A 22393-nucleotide genomic window follows, 5' to 3' on the forward strand; every position below is an offset into this window, starting at 1 on the left:
AGTCTCCTTATCACTTCTCCTCAACATCAAGGCTCATTCCAGAAATGGGCGTTTACACAGCTGCTTTACAAATGGAAACCACTTCTGCTCGTCTTAACAACCTCTGACTGCTCTTCTCGTTCGTCTGTGTCCCTTAATTTCAGCCTCTAAATGAGCCATTTCCTCTTACTTATTCAAATGGTGGGAGCTGCACAGTAATTTCAGCGTGACAGGAACTCCCTCGTTTGTGTTGTTGTCACTCTCACCACCAGGGGTCAGTGTGGCTTTAAATCTCAACCTCTCTGTAAAGTGGTTGACAGTACAAATGCTTTTATTTTTGTACTTGCAATGTTTTTGTTTCTGCAGATCCAATCAACTTATTTGTGTAATTTTGATTTGCATTTTTGTGTCTCTCTTTTGTGTCTGCACATTTTTTTTTTCTGTCTATGCTGTGCAGAAATGATGTATTTACTAAGGAATCATCTTTTGTGTCACCCAGCAGAGAACCTATTGCGTGATAAGCATGTGTGTGTGTGTGTGTGTGTGTGTGTGTGTGTGTGTGTGTGTGTGTGTGTGTGTGTGTGTGTGTGTGTGTGTGTGTGTCCGTGTGTGTGTGTGTGTGTGTGTGTGTGTGTGTCCGTGCACAGTTCCGTCTGTGTGTGTGTGGGCACACAGATCTGACAGGGCATGTTTGATGGAGGGCAGCAGTCAGGGCTGGTCTGATAGCTCTGATACAGCGAGATGAGGAGTGAGCCAGGTGGAGGTAGTAATGATATCCCAGGAGGGACCACTCAGGCTGGAGGACAGGGGATTGTGCCGGGGAAGAGAGGCTTAGGGTGCCACACACACACACACACACACACACATATGGACACACAAGCTAAAACTCACACACATAAATGCACAGCTGGATAGAGCTTAATAAACTCTCAGCAGCACACACAATCCCCAGAAGCGTGGAGGTTCAGATGACTATCTGAGTGACACACACAGCACATGTTCTTTGTTGAGTGCCCACGCAGTAATGTTCTCACATGTGCAAATACACTTAAGCAAAGGGACACACACACAAGGGGTAGGCACATACATACACGTTCAGACATTCACTCTCGCGCTGTTTGTTCTTGCTTATGATATAACAGGTGCTTAGGTGGGCAAACAAACATTTATACACAGATCAATTCACACACAGAGACGGGCTTATAGGGATTTTTGATTTGGACAGTGCTGCTGGAGCAGTGGACTCGTCTCTATGTTCGACTCAGCCATGCTTGACAACGCTGCACAAAGAGAGCGGCAGAGAGCGAGAGGATAGGGGAGGGAAAGGCAGAAAATGGGGATGAACATTTTTTTAACTAGTCAGAGGTCGAAGCCATGCGGCGGCAGAGCAAAGGAAAAAGACACAGCGGGTGTGTCGAGGACCTTGAAAATAGATTTAAACAATAACTGTATTGATGCTGAAGTAAATCATCGGAAACACAAGTGAATAAGTCCTGCACGATTAGGACAGCAAACGGCAGGGCAACGCGGGGAATAGCAGCAGGACGAAGGGAGAGGGAGGAGAAGAAAGCCACAGGGGGAGATACAGATGCAGATGAAGGTGGGTTTTTTTTGGGCTCGGTTGTTTGTTCAGGCAAATATTGGAAACCAGCCAGGATGCATAGACAAAGGAGGGGAAAATGAGAGAGAGAGGATGAGAGAAGGTCAAGCAGACAGAAGCGCAGGTTCCGTACAGATTTAGACTTTAGACATTTATCAAATTCAAAAAGGTGAGAAAGAAAAGAACCTGTTTAGTATAAAGCAATTAATGACTACTGACTGTTACCTGTTCCCATAATTGCTATTCAAACACCATAATGAAGAGTTTTGTGCTACGTCAGTTAGAGTTAAGTTGCTTTGGCAACATGAACTTCTTTTCATAGCAGTGAAACAAGGCATGCATTTGAATAGAAAGACACAGAGTGCTGCAGCCGGTGCGGGCAAGATAGGAGGCATATCAGATTAAAGCCAAGGACAAAGGCATATAACACGATGAGAGGGCAGGGATGCAGAGAGGGAAGAGTGGATAAAAGATGGCACATAGAAATGCTGAGGAGCTGAAGATGCAGGCAGGAAGGTAAAGTTAAAGCAGATCTGAGACAAAGTGTCAGGAGGAGGGGAAAAAAAGAAATACGTGAAAGAGTTCAGAGTGACGAATGGAGCTACGCCTACTCACACACTCTACCATTACTGACAATAACTATAACTAATTAATTCATTTGTCATTACTGCCCCCTTCATCTCTTTCAGACATTTGATTACGTATATATACATTGACACACTTCACCATTGTGTTACAAACTGTTTCTTCCAATCAATGTTGTAAATACTGTTATTTCATTGATTGTTCAGTTACACGCGGCATCTATTTCACTTCTGTCCGTCCGGGGGGGAGGGATCTCTCACATGTCGCTCTCTCTGAGGTTTCTACGTATTTCCCCCCCGTTAATAGGTTTGTTTTGGTAGTTTTTCCTGACTCTTGTTGAGGGTTCAGGACAGAGGATGTCGCACCTTGTTAGGCACCGTGAGACACATTGTGATTTGTGAATATGGGCTATACAAATAAAATTTGATTGATTAAATGTGATGGCGAGACGGGAATCCTGGTGAGACAGAGAGGGAGGCGGGGTGTGAAAGAAGGATAAGAAGAGGCTGAGAGCAAAAGAAATGGTTAGGACAGAGTCGGGACGAGCTTAAGAGAGAATTTATTCTCTCTGAAGGCAAGGCAGAGGTGTTGTGTTCAGCCTTTAGCAGTCAAGCACATCTGAATGTTAAAATGAGGGGAGGAAGAGACACGGTTACAATCAAGGCGCTACAGACGGAGAGGCGGGAGGGACGAAGAATAACCAAAAAAGAGTGCATTCATACAGTGTGACCTGTGGAGGCTTTCAAATGTCAACCTCCGCACCAATAGCTTTAGCTTGTGCCAATATTTAGAATTCCCCAATAAATGTTACTATTATCATGACAAATGATGCCAAGCATTCAATTTCCATCTTGGTGAGATGTAATCCCCCTGAAATAGCACTGAGACCATCATTACACACTTAGACTCTGCACTGAAATTGTTTCCTTTTTGTCGAGGTAAGAGGCTCCTGAGCAGGGATTCAGTTAGCGGAAGACAAAGCCAGGATTTCCACTCCAGTCAGCGAAACCCTAGTTTTAGTGGCTGAAAGATATAGCCTCCTGTTGCTAGGAGACTTCATCAGCGGTAACTAGTTAACAAATTTCACTTACCATTTAAAACCCTCCGCTGGGGGGAGGAGTTTGGACATCCGGGGGCAGTTGAGCTGCTCCTTCATGCCAAACGGGGCAGTTGAGAGGGTTCAGGCACCTAAAGAGGATGCCTCCTGGGTGCTTCCATTGGATGTTTACCGGGCACGCCCAACTGTGAAGAGACCCAGGGGTAAACCCGGAGCCAACTTCCCTGGCTGCCTCCGTGACCCAGACTCAGATAAGAGACTCAAACCACAAAAAAAACACTACAAGTATCTCAGGATGAAAAAGAGGAGCTCCAAGAAGACGCCAACAAAAAAATGTTCCTTACATTTTCCTGTTGTTGTGAACACCTCTTACCCAGTTAATCTCCAGCTGCATTCTTCATATGTGAAGGGTAAATCCAGACCCAATTTTCTGGACTTTTTTCAGAGTTTATGTAGGAAACGGCTTAATTAATGATTTTCTAACACTTTTCTAGCAGTTTCAATTGTTTTGGTACAAGTATGAGTCTTATTATAGCCCCACGCACAGTTCCTCAACATGTGGAGAATCTAAAGCTTGTCTAGTTACGGTGCTAAGCTATAGCAAATGGTCAATAAAAAATCTAATAAATGGTGAATGGAATATATGATAAGTGTCCATTTTGATTTACCAGCTGTGTTTCTGGAGGAACCTACATGCGTATTATGAAAAGATGAAGTTGAACAGAGAGACAGAAAAAGAGCCAGACCGCACAGGGGCAGGCAAATTAAAGTGAAGTTGATGTCTTGCCTGATTCACTATCAAAACACTCGTAATTGCAATTGCTGATCTTGTGGTGTTGTATTCCCCACTTAATAAGACTTCTCACAACTTGCCTGAAGACACATGGAAAACAGTCCCTATTTTTTTTAGTGCTCGCTTTCTGCTGCAATCTGTATCCCACTGTCAGACAGACACACACACACTCATAGACAAGCATGATAACAAGACACAACAATTTTGGATAAGTCCTTTCGCTTTCTTTCACTTTTCTTGTCTCTCAATCTCAATCAATCTCAGTCATTACACACACACATTGATACACACACACACACACACACAGACAGGAAGGCGGGCATCTCTTGGCACTTTTCATTCCGTCATTAAAAGCCAAGGTGGGCAAGACCCCTCCCTTGCTGTTGCCATGGTGACAGCTCCTGTAGCACGACAGATAGAAAGTTTAACTGAATTAAATATTTAAAGATGTTTCGTCTATGTTTTTATGTCTCTTTGAACAACCTGTCTGTCTCTGAGAATGTCTGTCTGTCTCGGGGGAGTGGAGAGAAGAGGAGGAAAAAGAAGAACAGAGAAGAGGTGATTGAGAACGAGAGATTTAATATCTCGCTAATGACTGGAGGGCAGACGGAGACAGAGAGACAGAGCAGAGGGCTGGGTGCCGCCGCTCCAAAAGTCTACATTTACATTTACATTTGGCCAATGTGAGAATATTGCTGCAGATTAAACAATGAGGAAAAATATATGAGAGGGGAAAATAATGGGAAAAAAGAAAAGTATAAATCAAATGAATAGCGTGAGTGACAAAAATAGCTAAAAGCTGCTGGGGTGAAAGATGGCGAGAGCATGAGAGAGGAAGGGAGAGTGATGCAGAGAGAGATATAAAAGCAATGGCAATGGGAAAATAATGAGAAAATGCGCGAGAGAGAGAAAACGAAGAAGAGGCCGAGATTATAGCGAAGACAGTGACGGAGACAAACATGAAGCATGAAGCAGCGAGGACCGAGAGCATGTCTCTGGGGGGAGGAGGTTGACTTGGGCCTTTCGATGATTGGGTTTGGAGCGCTCCCGCGGAGCCAAAGTGACTCACCAGTCTCCAGCACGCACACAGACACACACCAGGCTGTATGTGGCGTGAGTGTGTGGCAGGGTGAGTAACAGAGCCAGTTCTCTACTGTCTGTGTCCTGCAGGGGTAAGTGTGTGTGTGTGTGTGTGTGTGTGCGCATGTGTGTGCAGCCATCATACTGCGAGCAGCCTATTGGGAGCTGCCACTCTTAATAACGGATAATAACACACTGTCCATCTCTGTCTCCAGATGCTCACTGTCCCTGCTGATTTGCTGCCTGTTGTCAATTCTGCAATGATGTAATAAAACACACACACACAAATGAAATAATCTCATTCTTAGGATGTTAGAAAATAATCCATTATCTGAGCATCTCCTCCATCTCAGTTACAAGGTATTGCATAATACACACATGACCAGTACCTTAAATGAAATTAGCCCAAAAAAACAAATTCAGGTTTATCAATACGGGGCTCTTAAAAGTTCTGTTTAGTTCTCTTCCTCCCTCAGAGTTATGTCACTCAGATGTCAGTGAATTAAATAAGCAGGAAAACAAGGTGAGCAAAACAAATGATAATGCGCAGCAGCACTGTCTGCCCATAAATCAACATTATCCAGTATGGCAGAATCCCCTTAACTCGCGTATACGTCTATCCTCATTCTATCTGTATCAGTGTGTTATGGATAGAAGTGAGGAGGTGTAATAGGACGGATGAAGAGTGTATATAAATAATCTGCCTTGTGGTGAGTGACTAATTTTAATTGTGTGTGTGTGTGTGCCTTTATCCCCGCGTGTGTGTCTGCTTTAATGGCACATTAATGTTGCCTGGAACAAAGCCCTTCATCATTATCAACACGCATTGTGAGAACCTGAAAATCTAAAACGAGTGAGCATTTCACAAGGGTGGGAAGAGCAGCTGAAACTCAGAATAATTTCATTTCAGAGATAATTGGGATGTAACGTAATCAAGACCAGATAATTCATCACTCAGATAATCAAGTTCTCTCTCTCTCTCTCTTTTTTAGTTCAGTTTCATATTTCAAAAAAAGCCACAGGGAAGCTTTTTCATCTTGAAAGAGAGCCTCCAGATAAGTGAAAGGACATTATTTAAAGAGAGACGGCTCAAAAATAACAGGTTCTCAAGGCAAGTCCACCAAAATCACCTTCCTCTGTGCTCCTGATTGCACGATAGGCATGTGGGTGGGTGTGATGTGAATAGGGAGCGAGGCGATATTGTTGAAAACGGCCTTCGGTTGGTACTAGTCTCGCAGTAATCGCTTGTCGGATGTCTCGACCGTCCGTCTCTGCCGCACGAGGAAGAAAACCATTTGCGAACTTCCATTAATGCTTATGAGTGTGTTTTTGTTCACACATGCCTCAAGTGCCGGATGTCACTGTGATGTCTCGGCACTTATGACAGTAACGTGCACGCCTCTGCTTCTGAGTTCCCCTCTCAGAGTAGTCATCAAGGAGCTCAATTGGGTGGTGTCAACCTCTTCAAATGTCAATGTGATTAAAAATAGTTTTCTATGATTATATGTTCCTCCGGTCAGAAGCAGAGTAATGTTGCAGTTAGTCTTAGTATAAAACACTTAGACTCGGCTGGTTGAGTAAATCGTGTTCCGTGGTCCAAAGTGAGCTTTTCCCTGCGTAGTTTTTCTCGACAAACTACATTATTTATGTGATGATTTCCTGTTCTAGGCAATCGCCTCGTGTCTTGATGCAAACGTCAGAGGTCAGGGGCTGATGGGGATTAGGACAAGAGCAGTTGATTCGTGTGAAGACATAAATTAGCCACACTCAATGTTTATAATATGTTTTTAAGGATTTCGCTCTTGAAATGAGGCTCATCTGCTTTGTGTATGGATGCAGTTTGCTCAGATTTGATCAATAGTTTTCACCTACTTCAATCCGGGTCTGATGTTGCTAAAATTGCATTGTCGAGCGTTGCAGCGAAGTGTGTAACACCACTGTTCTGAGTGCTGCTCAATTCAAACCTATGAGAAAAAAGAAAAACCTTAAATGTGAAATAATCAAATTTGTTCTAACTCTGGCAGAAAACTGTGAGTTCATGTCGGACGCCATCACTCATCCTAAGATGCTGATTGGGAAAATAAGATTTCCGGGCCTTGAGAGGGTAGAGTCCTGAAAAAGTGATTTATGGAATCAAAAAATGCAAAAGCACCAGCCTGTTTCCGTTAGTACGTGCAGCTCATCATGCTAACATGGAAAAATCAATGCAAATGTTACATCCATTCAGTTGTTTAAAGCTATAGATATACAGTCGGAAAGGTAATGACCATTAATCGTACTGTTCAGTGAAAGTTCACAGATGAACAGGAAATAATTACTACTTACACCCAACTAATAGGCAGCCTGATAAACAGAGTCATTAAAGAGAACTGTTTCTAGTTTGCAATAGAAATAACTGAAGACGTTCTATACGTTAAACATAATGTATAAAGAGGCAGTAATAGGGGAAAAGTAGTAGTTACAGAGTTTGATTGGTTAATTCCTAGCTGGTGTTAATAAGTGTTTGCTGGAAAGTGTTTTTTAAGATTTTCTTAGATGTTCTTTGAGACAGAAAACACACACAGTCAGTGTCACAGATTCAGTCTTGAGGTTAAAGACTGTGTTTTTCTTTTTTCCTGCAAAGGTTAAAGTTCTCGGGGGAGTCTGTGTTTTCATGTTTGTGAGAGAGAAGAGGAAAGAGCCTGTGCGCGCTTGTGTCTGTCTCCGTCTTTTCATCAATGTGAGGGTGTGTTGTTTTCCCTCTCCGTGTCTTCACCTAGCTCTCTGCGTACCAATGAAACCGCGTCCCTTTGAAATAAGTTAATTTGTAAGACGCCCACAGCTCGAGACCCCGGAGCCCACAGATCTTCTCTCCTCACAGCCGCCTTCCTCCTCCATCCCCTCCAGCGATCCAGCCGGGGCGGCTTCGTCTTCCCCCACCGAGCCCCTCCGCCGCCCCTCTGTCATCTCAAGCCCGTGCTCGCCACTCATGGAATATTTAAAGACAGACGTGTACCTGAATATCAATGCTCACAGGTCTTGGAGCTTTGCGCTGTTTTACCTCGTCCCCTCTTCCTCTGTCTCAGCCCTCTGGTACACAAACACCCACTCTGGTCGGAGAATAATCCCTCAGGCTGGATGTATATTTGACTCTGAAACACGCAACACATTTTTTTATGGAAATTGAAATAATATCTAAATAGCAGAGGGCAAAGGCACAGGTAGCTCAAACACAAAAAACACCTTTCTGTACAACTTAAAAATTGCATTCAGAATTTATATTCAAGTTAAACTTAACGGCGTCAATTTGAGCAGCGTGAATTTTCAAATGTTCAGTGTTTACATGAACCCTGAGTTGAATTATTTCTCCTTTGAACACAGCTATGACAAGTCAAAAAAAATGTGGGAGGAAAAACAAACTTGTATTGTTTCTCTATTAAGTGATTTTTCGTAATCTGTTTTATTTAAAGTTTGATGCAGGTCAATTTTATTTATTTTACGTTACGCAGACGTCAGACAAGGTTTTAGTTGCATTTCTCTCTCTCTCTGTTTCTCTATGTGTATCTGTGTGTTTATATGTGAGAGACGGAGAAATTCGATCAGGCATTTCATCAGTGCCACCTCATAAACTCCACCACATGAAAAAGCATTTTGTGTGTGTGTCTGTGTGTTTTTGTGTGTGACTGAAAGAACAATTAGCTGCGGCTTTATGTGGTCATCCCTCGCTCTCTCTCTCTCTCTCTCTCTCTCTCTCTCTGTCTCTCCCTGAAAGCGTGGAGGAGAGTTTTAAGACTCTCTTCTGGTCGATCTTCGGGCTGTCGGAAGTGATCTCCGTGGTGCTCAAGTACGACCACAAGTTCATAGAGAACATCGGCTACGTGCTCTATGGAGTCTACAATGTCACCATGGTGGTCGTCCTCCTCAACATGCTCATCGCCATGATCAACAACTCTTACCAGGAGATAGAGGTACGCGGATCAGATATAAATCTGTCAACAATTCAGAGGGGATTATTTTTTGATCGCCTCTGGGCCAGCAGGGGAATTGGAGATTCAGCTGAAAACCCCATTGAGCTGTGAGGAATCAATACAGTGGCAACAAACAGAAATACAGACTACAAAATTAAAGCTGCACATGACATCCGAAGTAGAAACATCGGTATAAGTATTTTCGAGCTGTTTGGAGAAAATCCAAACTGTGATGTGATTTTCTTTGCTCTTGTTTTATCACAATAGGATGAAAAAACGGAGCTCCGCTGAGAACTAGAGGACAGATAGGTGTTCATTTAAAGGAGCTGTGTGAAAACAAACTCAGCACGTGGATTAGATTGTTTCTCCTACAGAGATGTTAAAAGTTGATTTTTTAAAATTCACTCAACATAGTTTGTTTCATAACAATCACATGTAATTATTAAAACCACCAATCGTTTGCCTAAATTTACAGTCGCTCTCATTAACTGATAATCTGCAATGTAATGAGGTAACAGCAGTTAATTTTGATTGATTTGATCCAAAGTAGATTTTATAGTTTTCACTTTATTGTCTTAGAATTAAAACATGGAGTTAAACTGATAGTTTGCCACCCAGTACTAAAAGTAAGGAAGTCTAAGATTTAACCCTATTGTGTGTTTTTTTTTTTTAACTCCACTTGAAACTAGTGCTGCTTATTTCAAACACACCCTCTGTCTCTGTCTGTATCTGTGTTTCTGTCTGTATCGGTGTCTCTGTCTGTCTCTCTGTCTCTGTCTGTATCTGAGTCTCTGTATCTATATCTATAACTTTCTCTGTATGTTTCTCTATCTGTGTGTCTCTGTCTGTCTGTATCTCTGTCTGTCTATCTGTCTGTGCCTGTGTCTGTGTCTCTGTATCTATATCTATATCTATAATTTGCTCTGCATGTGTCACTATCTGTGTCTCTGTCTGTGTGTCTCTGTCTGTCTATCTGTCTGCATCTGTCTCTATGTCTGTCTCTGTCTGTCTCTGTGTCTCTGTCTGTCTATGTCTGTGTCTCTGTATCTATATCGATATCTATAATTTTCTCTGTATGTGTCTCTACCTGTGTGTCTCTGTCTGTCTCTGTGTCTCTGTCTGTGTCTCTGCAGGAGGATGCCGATGTGGAGTGGAAGTTCGCCCGAGCCAAGTTGTGGCTCTCCTACTTTGACGAAGGACGCACTCTGCCTGCTCCCTTCAACCTGGTTCCCAGCCCGAAGTCCTTCTACTACCTGGTCCTCCGCATCAAGTCCGGCCTGATACGCCTGTGCAAGGCCAACGGACGTCGTCATAACAACGAGCTAGAGATGGGCAAGGTCAATTCAGAGGGAATGGTCAGTGTCCGGAACTTACTCATCCCTAATCTCAAGTAACTGTATTTTCTCCATTTTCTACACATTATCCTGTGACAAGTAACAAGTGTTGGGCAAGGGCCAGACATTATTTCTGACTTTATATTGATGTTTTATTTTATGTATCATGATGGATAGTTAATTACTACTGCTACTTTATTTTCCTCCTGTTCATATTATACTCAGGAAAACAGTGTTGTAAAGTGACACAAAAAGTCAATGCAAAATGTACAATAACAAGTTTGTTCAATTCCCCTCAAGTTTTTCTCTGCAGCGGTTGACATATAATTACTTGTGTACTGCCACTGTTGCTCTTTCCTTTCTGCTGTTCCTGTTTTGCCAGCTATTATATTTGTTTACCGCGTGGCTCCGGTAAACGAATTGTTGAAAATGCTCTCGAACTGCATCAAAAAGCTCTGAAGCCGACTTGTTTATATGAGTAGATCACACTGTTTAGAGCACGATGGTCAATTACTGCAATGTCAGCATGTGTGCATTTTGGTCAGAGGGCCTTGTGGGTTAGGACCCAGGAAACGAAATACATGCTATTCCCAATGCAAGACTGGAATGCAACTTCAGCTTTTTTTTCTTTTTCACACTTCCTCCCTCTCAAGGACTGTCCATCTAAATAAAACCACTGTAATGCAAAGCGTGAAGAAAATCGCATGGGCCATTGAACACAGAATCAATCTTTGTGCTGGCCTTGTCCGCAGTCATTCGCTCTGTCCGATTCCGCTGCTTAAACGGCTCACCTCAGCGCCTCGGCTAAGCTATTAGTCGGGCCATCGGATCCGCCTGCTTCTGCTCAAATGCCCGTCGCAGGTTGTGGAGGGGGACAGGATGGGTTACACCCTGCTGCTCCTGTGAGCACGTTCAGTTCTCTGACAGTTGAATCGCAGAGCCGAGCAGGTGCGGCGAGCGATCAATGCGTAACCTCACATTCACCCAGCGCTGAGAATGTCAAGCGAGATTCTGAAATGACGGGATGCTCTTTGTGAGTCAGTAACTTTATGTTTTTTTTTTTATGTGGGATATCCACCATTCAAAACAAGTGATGCTCTAAGTTAAAGCTAATTAGGTTTAAGTAAGAAAACCAAGTGAATGGGTGGTTGAATATCAGTTTTAATGACTGGATTGTGTCTATTTCAGAGGAACTAACTGAACCTCTGGTGATTCATGTTTAACATTTAACATTCATATTTGGATTTAATACAATTTTGACATGCAGTTCACATGTTTGTTCAGTTGAATATTTGCTCTTTGTGCTCAGGGCCTTTGGCGAATAAGCTTATCATTTTTTAACTGTAGTAAGGACGATTTCATTTCTTGCCAAAAAACAGATCAAATGAATTTGTGGTGAAATGGAGGCAGCAGAGGACTTCAAAGCAGGTTATTGATAGAGACTATAGATCACAGAGTACACAGCAAAGAGATTTAAGCTTCGTCTGTGGGGCTTTGGAAAACCTCTGCACAAAAGATGCTGGTGACGCGTGGCTTCAGTAGAGACGGCCTGTTTCCAAAACCTAATGTTGGATTCGCCAAGTTATTATTTACAAACTCTAACAGACATCTTTCAGACAAAAAGAACAAACCGTCCTTTGCTCTTCATGATCAGAACCACAGTCATCGCTCTACACCCCGCCTGCATCTATCAGGCCCACACTGCAGTCGACTACCGTGGCTACCCACAGTTTAATCTCAGACGATAGCCGATGGGCTCTGAGATGGCCCACATTGCTGCCTGGTGTCAAGCAGATGTGCTCCTCCCAGTCTCATGAAGCTCAAACAGTAGCTACCATCTGGTTGTGGAGATCGTTGAAGCTGTGTATCGGCAATGTGAATTAGCCTCTCCACAGGAAAATCGTTTGTCACTGCAGTTAATTTTTATTTCATCTAAAAGTTCCTAAAAAAAAAAGGAAACTGTGATTGTATAACTCGTTCTTTCAGAGAGAGGAGTTTGCCTGCAATTTGAAATACTGAGGCATTTTATGGAACTGTTGCGCTTAGTGCTGTTCTAGTTGAAATCAGTTTTTGTCTCTACAGCTCTGAATGGACACACAAGCTGCAAAGCCAGGTCATGGAAGTGGGAGGCAACTAGAAGTCAGTTAATAAAAGATTCACTCTGGTCAAGTGATGTCAACTCTCTTTGAAGACACCATAATGCACCAGACGCAAACACTGATACAAAACTTTTTTCTAACGACCTCATCACTCGCACATCACTTGGCCCTGAAATGTGACGTTAACACTGTCGTCTGTATCTTGCTGTTTCATCAGGATGAGCTCTATAGGCCTTATCCCCGACCGGGAGAAGAGTTCATGCCCCGGAAATCCAGACAACAGCCGACCAGACATCAGGTAAGACAGAGAGCAAAGAAGAGGAGGAGGAGGAGGAAAGGTGAAACTCAGTAAAGATGGAGGATCTCCGAAAATGGAGGAGTGAAGAAGGTAAAGGAAGAAAGATATAAGAGGAACCCAGAGGTTGAGGAGTATAGAAGAGAAGAAAGAGGAAATTAGGCGGACAGAGGTGGTGGCTGAGGGGGGATAAGGGTTGACAGGAAGACACAATGATGGGTGGAAGGGTTAAAGGGAGAGTGGTAGGAAAGAGGTAAGGAAGAAGGAGACATGCGGGATGATAAGCCAGAAACAACGGAGATGAAAGTTTCGATGAAAGGGCATCGGATGAGAGGAAGCTGGGATCGAACGAGTGATAGTGAGAGAAAGAGGAAGAGGAGGACTGACAAAAAGAGAGCGAGAGAGCAGGAGAGTAAGACTGAAAATGTCTCTAATGAGCTGTTTGAGGTGAGATCGAAGACCAGCACTTGGTATATGAGCTAAAGTTAAAGTATTGCACGGTGCAGAAAGATGCTCTACTCTTTAGTCTGCCCTTCACCTTTACCCTCAGGGAAATCTAATTTCCTTCACTGGTCTGCTGCACCTTTCTCACCACACTCCCAGTGTGTGGGTGGGTGTGTTTTATCCGGCACAGAAATAGCATCACAAGAGCACACACACACACACACACACACACACACACACACACACACACACACACACACACACACACACAGCATGCATTGAGATGTCACTTGATAAGACATTGTATGTGTGCTGTATGTGGGGTGACAGCTATCGACCCAGTTCCAGAGTGCCTACATGCAGGGATTGACTTCCTGCGCCATGAAAGTGGCTGCAGGACATTCCCACTGGCCGCAAAATCAATACCCAACATTTCGCACAGCGTCGCAGAGACAAGGCGCTGTGTTCTACCACTTGTCTGCACATGCATATAAGCACACGCACAAAGGTGCACAGGGTTAAAAAAAAAAAAAAAATCTAATTAGGCTGCTTTTGTTTATTGGATGAATACACCCTGTGTTGTCGTCCCTCTATTTAATCGTCTTTCCTCTTCTCCTCGCAGATGATCATGAAGCGTCTGATTAAGCGCTACGTGCTGAAGGCGCAAGTAGACAGAGAGAGCGACGAAGTCAATGAAGGTAAAAAAATACCCTCGTTACCAAAGCCCGCTCTCATTGTGTCATTATTTGCTCAGGGTATGTGTGTGCGAGATTGTATGAGACAGACATGAGGGTTAATGCAAGGCCACATGCTGCGTATGGTTGTGTTGTACAGTATGTCCTGTTTGTAGCGTCTACTCTTGCTTTAGATTAATGACATTGTAGATAAGTGCTCGATTTGCAAAAATGTCTGCGTTTTCCTCGCGCTCACGTGTTCTGATTGGCCGTGTGCGGTTTGCTTTGTAGGTGAGTTGAAGGAGATCAAGCAAGACATCTCCAGCCTCCGCTACGAGCTCCTGGAGGAGAAGTCTGAGGCCGCCGGAGAGCTGGCTCTGCTCATCCAGCAACTTGGGGACAAGTTTGGCAAGAACACCATGAGACACTGACAGGACTCACGGGAAGGAGAAGAGACGGACAGAGGGAAGAAGATGTGAAAGAGGGTGGAAGCAGGGTGAGGACAGGTAGTTTTAAGGCCTTGATAGTGGAAGAGGGAGAGAAAAGAAAGTGGAAGGGCGGAATGTAGGGAGGGAAAATTGCTTACATAAGGCAAAAAGAAAATGTTTTGTATATGCAATGACCAATTAGGGAAGAATTTAAAAAAGAAGATAGCTGCGACTGCAAGTGAGCATGAGGTCATTGGGTCAGAGGTGAAGTGTGTGTGTGTGTGTGTGTGTGTGTGTGTGTGTGTGTGTGTGTGTGTGGGGGTTGACAGTTGAATTCTAATTAAAGGCAGAGACTTCAGGGAGTGAGAGAGGGGAGGAGGACAGAGGCTCTCGGTCACAGACTTGGTGGGAGACGAAGGAGGAGGAGTGCACCAGCGCCGTGAGATGCACGAGGCTCCACGGGGCAGCAAACTGAAGCAGTGCAGCGATGATGGGCCCCCACATGTGCTGCCAGCTCGGAGAAGGGAGGATAATAGACGGGGAGGTCAGGAGGGGGAGGAGGGGCAGAGAAGATAGATATCTGAAAGAAAAAAAAAGAAAAGAAATGACACCGTTATTCACAACGGAAAGGTTGGCTTTGCTTCTGCGTCCTCACTCTGTCAGGACAAGCATCGATTCCTGTCCAGATACGGAGCGTCCCCTTTACGCACCAGGCTCTATCTAATTAATGCATCTCAGTCCACAACGCACAACCTGCGATCAGGGGTCCGAGGAATTCAGGAGCAAGCGGGAAAACACTGTAGGATTTATACACTTAGTCCTTAGTTGTTAAAGAAATATTTCATTAAAAAGCTTATCATCTTAAGCTTTCCTGTAAATCTGAGAAATGTTCATGCCCACATAGCACACAGCGTGTTGTATTTTTAATCATAAGCCGTTCAGACAATGCGGTCTGGACTTGCAGGGTTTGCCTTTCACATACGAACATTGCAGCAGAAAAGTCTCTGGAGCGTTAAGGAGAAGAGTGGCGTCCGCAAAGCAGGAGGCAGGACGCGACATTGAAAATCTGCCATGGAGTTTTGTTTACAGCACATTGACACCGGCGTCGACCCGTCATCACCAAAATCTCTCAAATCTCATCGTCTTTCCCAGTTGACATCTTCATTGGTCTCTTCTTCGTGTACGACTCCTCTTTTTAAATCCTGAGATATTTGTATCGCTTTGGTTTTGGTCAGTTTTGTGTCATCAGTGAGCCCCCTCGCTTGCAATGAACCCTCTCGATAGTCTCCTGCTGTTTTCTCACATTGGCTCAGCCTCATTCGGACATTATTCTCCTGAGATCGTCCGGAGCCTCTGTTGGTAACTTCAGGAGATTATCAGGAGTTCAGTGCATGTCTGAAAGCAAGAAATCTTATGCTTGTAGAGTTTTAAATAAGCAAAGTGACAATAACATTACTCCAGACAGCAGCGTTTTTTTAGTGATTAAAAACACAATATATCTCTGTTTCTTTGTTGAAACGTTACGTCCCATGCATCTTTAATCGGCTTTAAACCAACAGAAGTGTTCAAACGTGGCTCGGGTAAGTGATGTGGACATTCTCCTCCTCGCTGCGCCTTTACAGCACAAAGTGTCTCTCCGTGTCTCGTTCGCTAAAATAGCAACTGAAAGCGACGTGTCCTCGAGGAGCTGTGTGTTCAGCTGTAACATGCAGGAGGGCAGTGCTTCTGAGAATCAGACGACGGCAGCACAGCTCTCCAGTCTGATTGCCTTAGGACAAGCAGACATTTGAGAGATGAGAAAATCATGGAGATGCAGAGATATGCAATGTTTGTTTTGCAATCATGTGGCTGTAAAACACTGGGACTCTACTGCAGAAGCTGTGTGGAGCAATTATGTGGTCTTTTTGTTTACGTCTGAGACTCATTTGACAAACTGCTGCAACAGCAAACTTGAGTAAATTAACTTTTAAATGAAAATGCAATTTGACAAACTGCTAATCCTGCCCACCATAAATGAGATATTTTTATTGTGCAGTTGGAAAACTGTATCTGCAGCAAACAGGATGCAGATATTGATAAAAAAATAAACACAGAAACGTGGTTGCTGAAGATCATGGCGGCCTGTGGGATCCGCCACAGCATCTGTCCTTCATGTATCCGCAGTGGAGGTTTGGGTTTTGACAACAAATTAACCATTAATCATTGATTTAAACCGTAACTCGAATCTCTCAAATTTGAGAATGAGATAATCTGTCAGATTATGTTCATATTTCTAGGTAAAGTGTCTAAAGTGACACTTTCTTACTCCAACACTGGTCTGCGTATGTTCCTGTGTTGTCACTTGAAACCTCAAGACATTTTAGTATTTCATTCCATTTTATTGAATTCCATTTTTTTGATTTATTAGATTAATGGATTTCACAGTCCCTGCAAGAGTTCTCCTGCAATTCAGATAATTAGCAATCATCCCTTAATCCCTCCCATCCCTTTTAAAACTTAAAATAATTTTTTTTTTAAATGTCATGCTCAAACTTCACAATGTTATTATTCTGTTATTGTGAGGATGCTATTAAAAGTCATTAGTCTCGCGGGGGAGGATCAGCAGGGGCCTACTGCACCTAATAACACATTTAGAGGGCTGTTATTGTTATACATCATTTGTTTTGTTGGGAAATGAAACAAAATGTAATCTTGTTCCTCTTATCATCATTATGCATAAACTTCAACTCGGAAGACTGAGTGAGATGAGTTCCTGCCACGACAGAAATATCACAAACGAACCCTGACAGTGATTTCTTAAAGCTTCTTATAGGTTAAAAGCTTCAACTCACTCGTAGCCATGAAGACTTCTTTACACCATCAAAGCTGAGCGCTACTTTTTAATCAAAAAGCTTTTAGAGACATGAATTTAGTTTCAGGTACAGTTTTCATTTAAATAAGCAGTCAATGGATTGAACTTGTGTCTATATTTATTTTTACCGTGTGTGTCAGAGAGTGAAAGAGCAGCTACCTATTTTCTGTGCGCACAACCAGACTATACTGAGACTCCCAGAGACGGTTTTTAAATGATTCCCACTGCCAGGAAGACCAATTATCAAGAAATACTGTATTTTTAACTTGTACGCGAGAAATGTTGATTAAAGCAAAATCTTTTACTGTATATTGTCATATTTTTGATCCTTGAATTAAAGAGACTGAGCTCTAAACTGGTCGACTACTCCTGTTTTTGTGTGCTTGTGCTGATGGTTGGAGTTCAGTGTACACACTCGGAACAAAGGGCTCGTGAAGCAAACATTTGAGCAGCTGGGAGCAACTGTGCAAAATGTACACACACACACACACACACAATGCACATTTCATTTTATCTAAACAATCCACACAGTGCCATGTTTATTTTATCGTCTAGCAGGAGAAACCTAATGTTTTATTTATAGCCTGTTAGAGGTTCACTTTTTTGTTCTTTTACCTCAGCTGAGGAGTCTGTAATTTCATCTGCGTTTGTTTGTGTGTTAGTTTGCAGCATTACAAAAACCTTCTCGACAGATTAGCATGAAACTTGGTGGAAGGATGTGGTGTGGGTCAGGGAAGAGCCCATTAGGTTTGGGTGCGAATCCGGATCAGGGGGCAGAGCCAGGAATATCATTTTGTCTTTCTTCCATATTGTGAGATACTTTTTTATTTTGATTTCCCAGAGAAATCAATTTATAAATCAAAATCAATTTTGTCACCGATTTCCCAGGGAATATTTCATGGATCTAGATGGAAAATAAAAATCTGTCTCATTTAGGGAAATGATGTGAGTAAGATTTGGTGCAGCTTGGATGGATTGAAGGAGACTGTTGGTGCTTGAGTAGAGTTATGTGTGCTCCACTGAGTGTTACTCCAATATGCAGCTTTGCACAACTGCATAAACTCACAACCAAAATGCAGTAACATGAACGAAACACTTTTAATACACACAATACATAAAACAATACATGACAACACACAATAACAATACAATTACTCTGGAATGTTCAATCTGACGTGGAGTATTTTATTTATTATAATTTCTAATATTTTTAAAAGAAATTGCACTTTTAGCTCAACACTTAAACAATTAATTGTGTTTTTGTTTCGTGGATGTTTTTCAGCTCATGTCCGAATCCTGTTTTTTAATTGACCTAAATCAAAATCCCTCCCTGATTAATAAGAGTTGTATGAAAGTCACTCTTGGCACATTGTCCTAACAACATCAGCAGGTATCATAACAAAATGCATTAGCCCAGTTTATTTAACGTCTCAGCAGGATTTGTAGGCCCAAAACAATAACTGCTCCTGCAGTTTAAACAAATATTACGTCCCCCAACTCTCTCTAACATTCCACCACTGCTCATGTGATAACGCAGCAAAGCCACACTGCTACTTATTTACTGTTACATTTAGCTAATCCAGATTCAACTGATCGTTGAAGATGCTCTTAAAGACCCACAGATCCCTCCTTGACTGAGGCATTGTGTTTCCAGCGTGTGTGCAGCCGAGTCATTCACCGGAGTGTGTTCACCTCACCATCACACTTGGCGTGTCAGTGACATCCTGGAGGCTGCCCTCCAGAGCAGCTCAGTAAACAGTCCACACATCTGGACATACAGTGCGTCCAGATGTTTACCAGAGCTCAGTTTACGCCACACCATTCATTCACAGTTCTCACTGAGGCTTCTCTGCATTTTCTCCGCCTGTCACCGACAGACTTCCTTTTATTGTCTCTCCGTCATCACACGAAGCCAACGAAACACGTTAGGTGTCACTGAAATTTACCTTACATGGCCAGCTCTTAGTCGAGGGGTCCACACATTGGGGGTCTTTGCTTTCAGTGCAAGTTTGTTTCTGGGAGAAAGAAAGACATATTTTTGTGAAAAACGTTTGCCATCTACAGGGTTTTGCATTTTTAGGCATTTTAACCTCCAGTAGGCAACTTTAAACACCGATGCAGGGCTGAAGATATAGCTGATGAACCAAAACTGTTTCTAAATTTCTTGACAGAACTATAACTGCATGAGGACTAACAGACACACGTTGCAGCCATCTTTATTAACAGGTATGAGGGGATAATCCCACTAATCGCAACCTAAGTTCCAAGATGTTGTGTCTGTTTCTGGATCGAAGCAGCTTTAATCATGCAGGAAAAACTCCGCTACAACCACAATTACAGGCTTGGTTACACTCAGGGGAGCCTCTTTTACCCATCATGTTGTGAGTCTGCTTTCTAACCTTTGTCATATCCTCTTTCTGTTTCCTCCGCTCTTCCTCTCCCCCCCCCCTGTCCTTTCACTCACTGTTGCACTATATATGCAGACCAATAAAGCAGAAATGCCATAACATTGTCTCAAAACAGAGCACTTAATTCGACCCATGAAACGTTGTGTAGAGAGCGCGCACACACACTCGCACGTGCACACACACATGAACAGCGGCCGAGACCCATGCTGGCCAATCACCATAGCAACAATGTCAGTCCAAGGGATATGTGGTTTTGAAAGTGCACAGGAAATTCTATTATCTGATTTCCTCCTGTGCTGTGCCTCAGACTTGTCATGAGTTCTGACCTTTAGGGTGTTACTCAATAACGGCGTGTGTGTGTGTGTGTGTGTGTGTGTGTGTGTGTGTGTGTGTGTGTGTGTGTGTGTGTGTGTGTGTGTGTGTGTGTGTGTGTGTGTGTGTGTGTGTGTGTGTCATATATGTTTGCATCTTGTCTTGCTTTTAGCATGAGATAACATTTTAAGGAAGCGTCTGTTCATGCTCGATTGTGAATGAATTGTAAGTTGACATTCGCCCTTGTGCATGCAAGGAACACCTTGAAGTCTCGTTTTTATGTGTGTGACTTTGTGTTTGTGCATGAGTGTGTGTGTGTGTGTGTGTGTGTGTGTGTGTGTGTGTGTGTGAGAAACTGGCCCCCCCTCTCTCTGGTGTAATTTGTCCCAGAGGCCCAAGGCGAGGATGTGTTTCCATCCCTCTCTCCTTCCCTTTCCCCCTTCTTTTCTCCTCCTCTTCATCCTCCCTCGCTTTCACTCTCCATCCCTCTCGCCTCCTCCATCTGTCTCTCTCTGTTTCTGTCTCTCCCGGCGAGGCAGTGAGCGATGTGACCTCCTGCCTCTGAGAGACAGAGATTCCAGGGATTTGGAGGAGAGATTAGAGTCTCCAACGTTCCTCCCGCCTACTGCCCGGAAGCCCCTGAGGAGACCAACTTCAGCAGCATGAGCATGTTCAAAAAAACACTTTCTTGCTTGTATAAACATATGTATATGTATATATACACATAGCAGCTTACCCTTCCTTGTATATTATTGGGAGCTCGAATTCACACGTGGGTGGGCTCCCCTTTTTGGCCGAACATTGACACACACTTCACATACTCAGGCGTCAATACTCACACATATGCAGGCCCGCTCACACACCAGATTGTGTCGTAGCTACTCACAATTAAACTTTCATGTACACAAACAAACAAACAAACAAACAAACGTGTTTACGCTCACATATCAATGAAGGCATTAAAAACACAGAAAGGCTTAAGCTCAAAAGTCGCTCTGTGGCTCTCACTCCAGCATGTGCTCGCTCCCAGACGATTGCGTGTCAGTCATCGTTTTTGCACGCAAGCTCACAGACGCAGACCCCATCATTCAGCCCCCCCCCCTTAAGCCATCTGAGTCTCTGCTCTCAGTATCTCATTAGAACAAAGCCCCCCGGAGAGGACCTCATCAAGACAAACCTCTAAAACAAACCAAAGCACGATTGCAGAGGATAAAGCTGTCACCATCACACAATCACAGCCATTTATCACCAAAGATACAACCTTTATTACCATCATAAGAATATCATCCGACCTGCGCTAAGTAATTTTTTTTAATTCAATGACGTGAAAATCATAAATCTATAGGTCTGAGACTTGTTTTACGAGTCAACATCATCGGCGAAACGCCAATATCTCATTTCTGGAGCAGTCAGAGGGCTGATGGAGTAGTGGAGGAAGGGGGATATCAGGGGGCTATATCAGAACAAAAGACATGTTGAGTGTTTACCAATTCTTCTGAGCCGCGGCGCTCTGATTCCAGATGGATAGAGGGACCCGTGTGACGACTCCCCGACAAGCCCTCCAGTCACGGCCAGTCCCTGAAGAGTGTGTGTGTGTGTGTGTGTGTGTGTGCTAAGGAAAGAGAGTGGAAAGCAGCCACTCAGAGCACTCATCGAGGACACCGGCACGTGCACCCAAAATAAATGTGTCGGACGTGCATCTGTCTCACGGGATCAATTTTACACCCACAAATCCTCCTCGTTGTCATCACGACCGTCACGACTTCCATAGCAGACGTCGCAGGATGGTTTCCATTCGCCCGGTTTGAGGTTCAGGACTTGCAGTCATTGACCTGCTGTTTAACCTAATCCAATTAAACTTACCTGAATACTCCTGTGAATACGCCTGCCTGATTTGGCCCAACTCAGCCCAACTCCTGCTCTGATCGTGAGAGGAAGTCTCTTTTCATGTGCCTCCATGGAAAGATGTGTTTTCTTCAATGTTTATTCTGCCTTTGAATTCTCCTGCCATGTGGGATGCCTTGCAGTTTCTTCAAAACATGCCACCACTCACTTCCATCTGGCACTTCAATAAATAAATCATCCGATATCAGTAACTCCTTTCTGTACAACCGCTATGACAACATGAAAAGTTACAGGTTTTCGAGAGTTATACTTTCAGTCTTACCGACTCTGACTGAGAGCCATTGATCCTCATGTCATAAGCTGAGACATGAGGCAACATCTTCACACTATAACTAACATTGTAACAGATATTCAACAATACGTCTGGAAAACAACCTCTGAGTTTCATAGAAAACTTGCAAAAACAACAAGGATTTACTCCAGAAGTCAGAATATAGGGCTGTAAAACTCCTCCAAAACCCCAGAATATCTGTGCAAGTGCAGAGAATCACAGCAGAGATACTTTTTTACGCCTCCACACCAGTGACATCCGGTGGCCAGAAGCATTGTGTTGTTTCGGTTGTCCGTTCGACCCGTTCTTGTGGACACGCTATCTCAAGAAC

At 43.4% G+C, this 22393-nt stretch overlaps 1 protein-coding gene across 1 annotated transcript in view; it reads left to right on the forward strand.

The window, feature by feature from the left end:
* trpc7b (transient receptor potential cation channel, subfamily C, member 7b) overlaps nucleotides 1-14621 on the forward strand; it is a 45703-nt gene extending 31082 nt beyond the window's left edge. The window contains exons 8-12 of the mRNA XM_035160542.2: nucleotides 8846-9041; nucleotides 10175-10396; nucleotides 12692-12772; nucleotides 13836-13911; nucleotides 14179-14621. Of these exons, the coding sequence (XP_035016433.1) occupies nucleotides 8846-9041; nucleotides 10175-10396; nucleotides 12692-12772; nucleotides 13836-13911; nucleotides 14179-14318 (715 nt within the window). The 3' untranslated portion in view covers nucleotides 14319-14621. The remainder of the gene's footprint in view (nucleotides 1-8845; nucleotides 9042-10174; nucleotides 10397-12691; nucleotides 12773-13835; nucleotides 13912-14178) is intronic.
* Nucleotides 14622-22393: the final 7772 nt, after the last annotated feature.

This window comes from Hippoglossus stenolepis, chromosome 7, assembly GCF_022539355.2.
Source record: "Hippoglossus stenolepis isolate QCI-W04-F060 chromosome 7, HSTE1.2, whole genome shotgun sequence".
Classification (NCBI taxonomy): Eukaryota; Metazoa; Chordata; class Actinopteri; order Pleuronectiformes; family Pleuronectidae; genus Hippoglossus; species Hippoglossus stenolepis.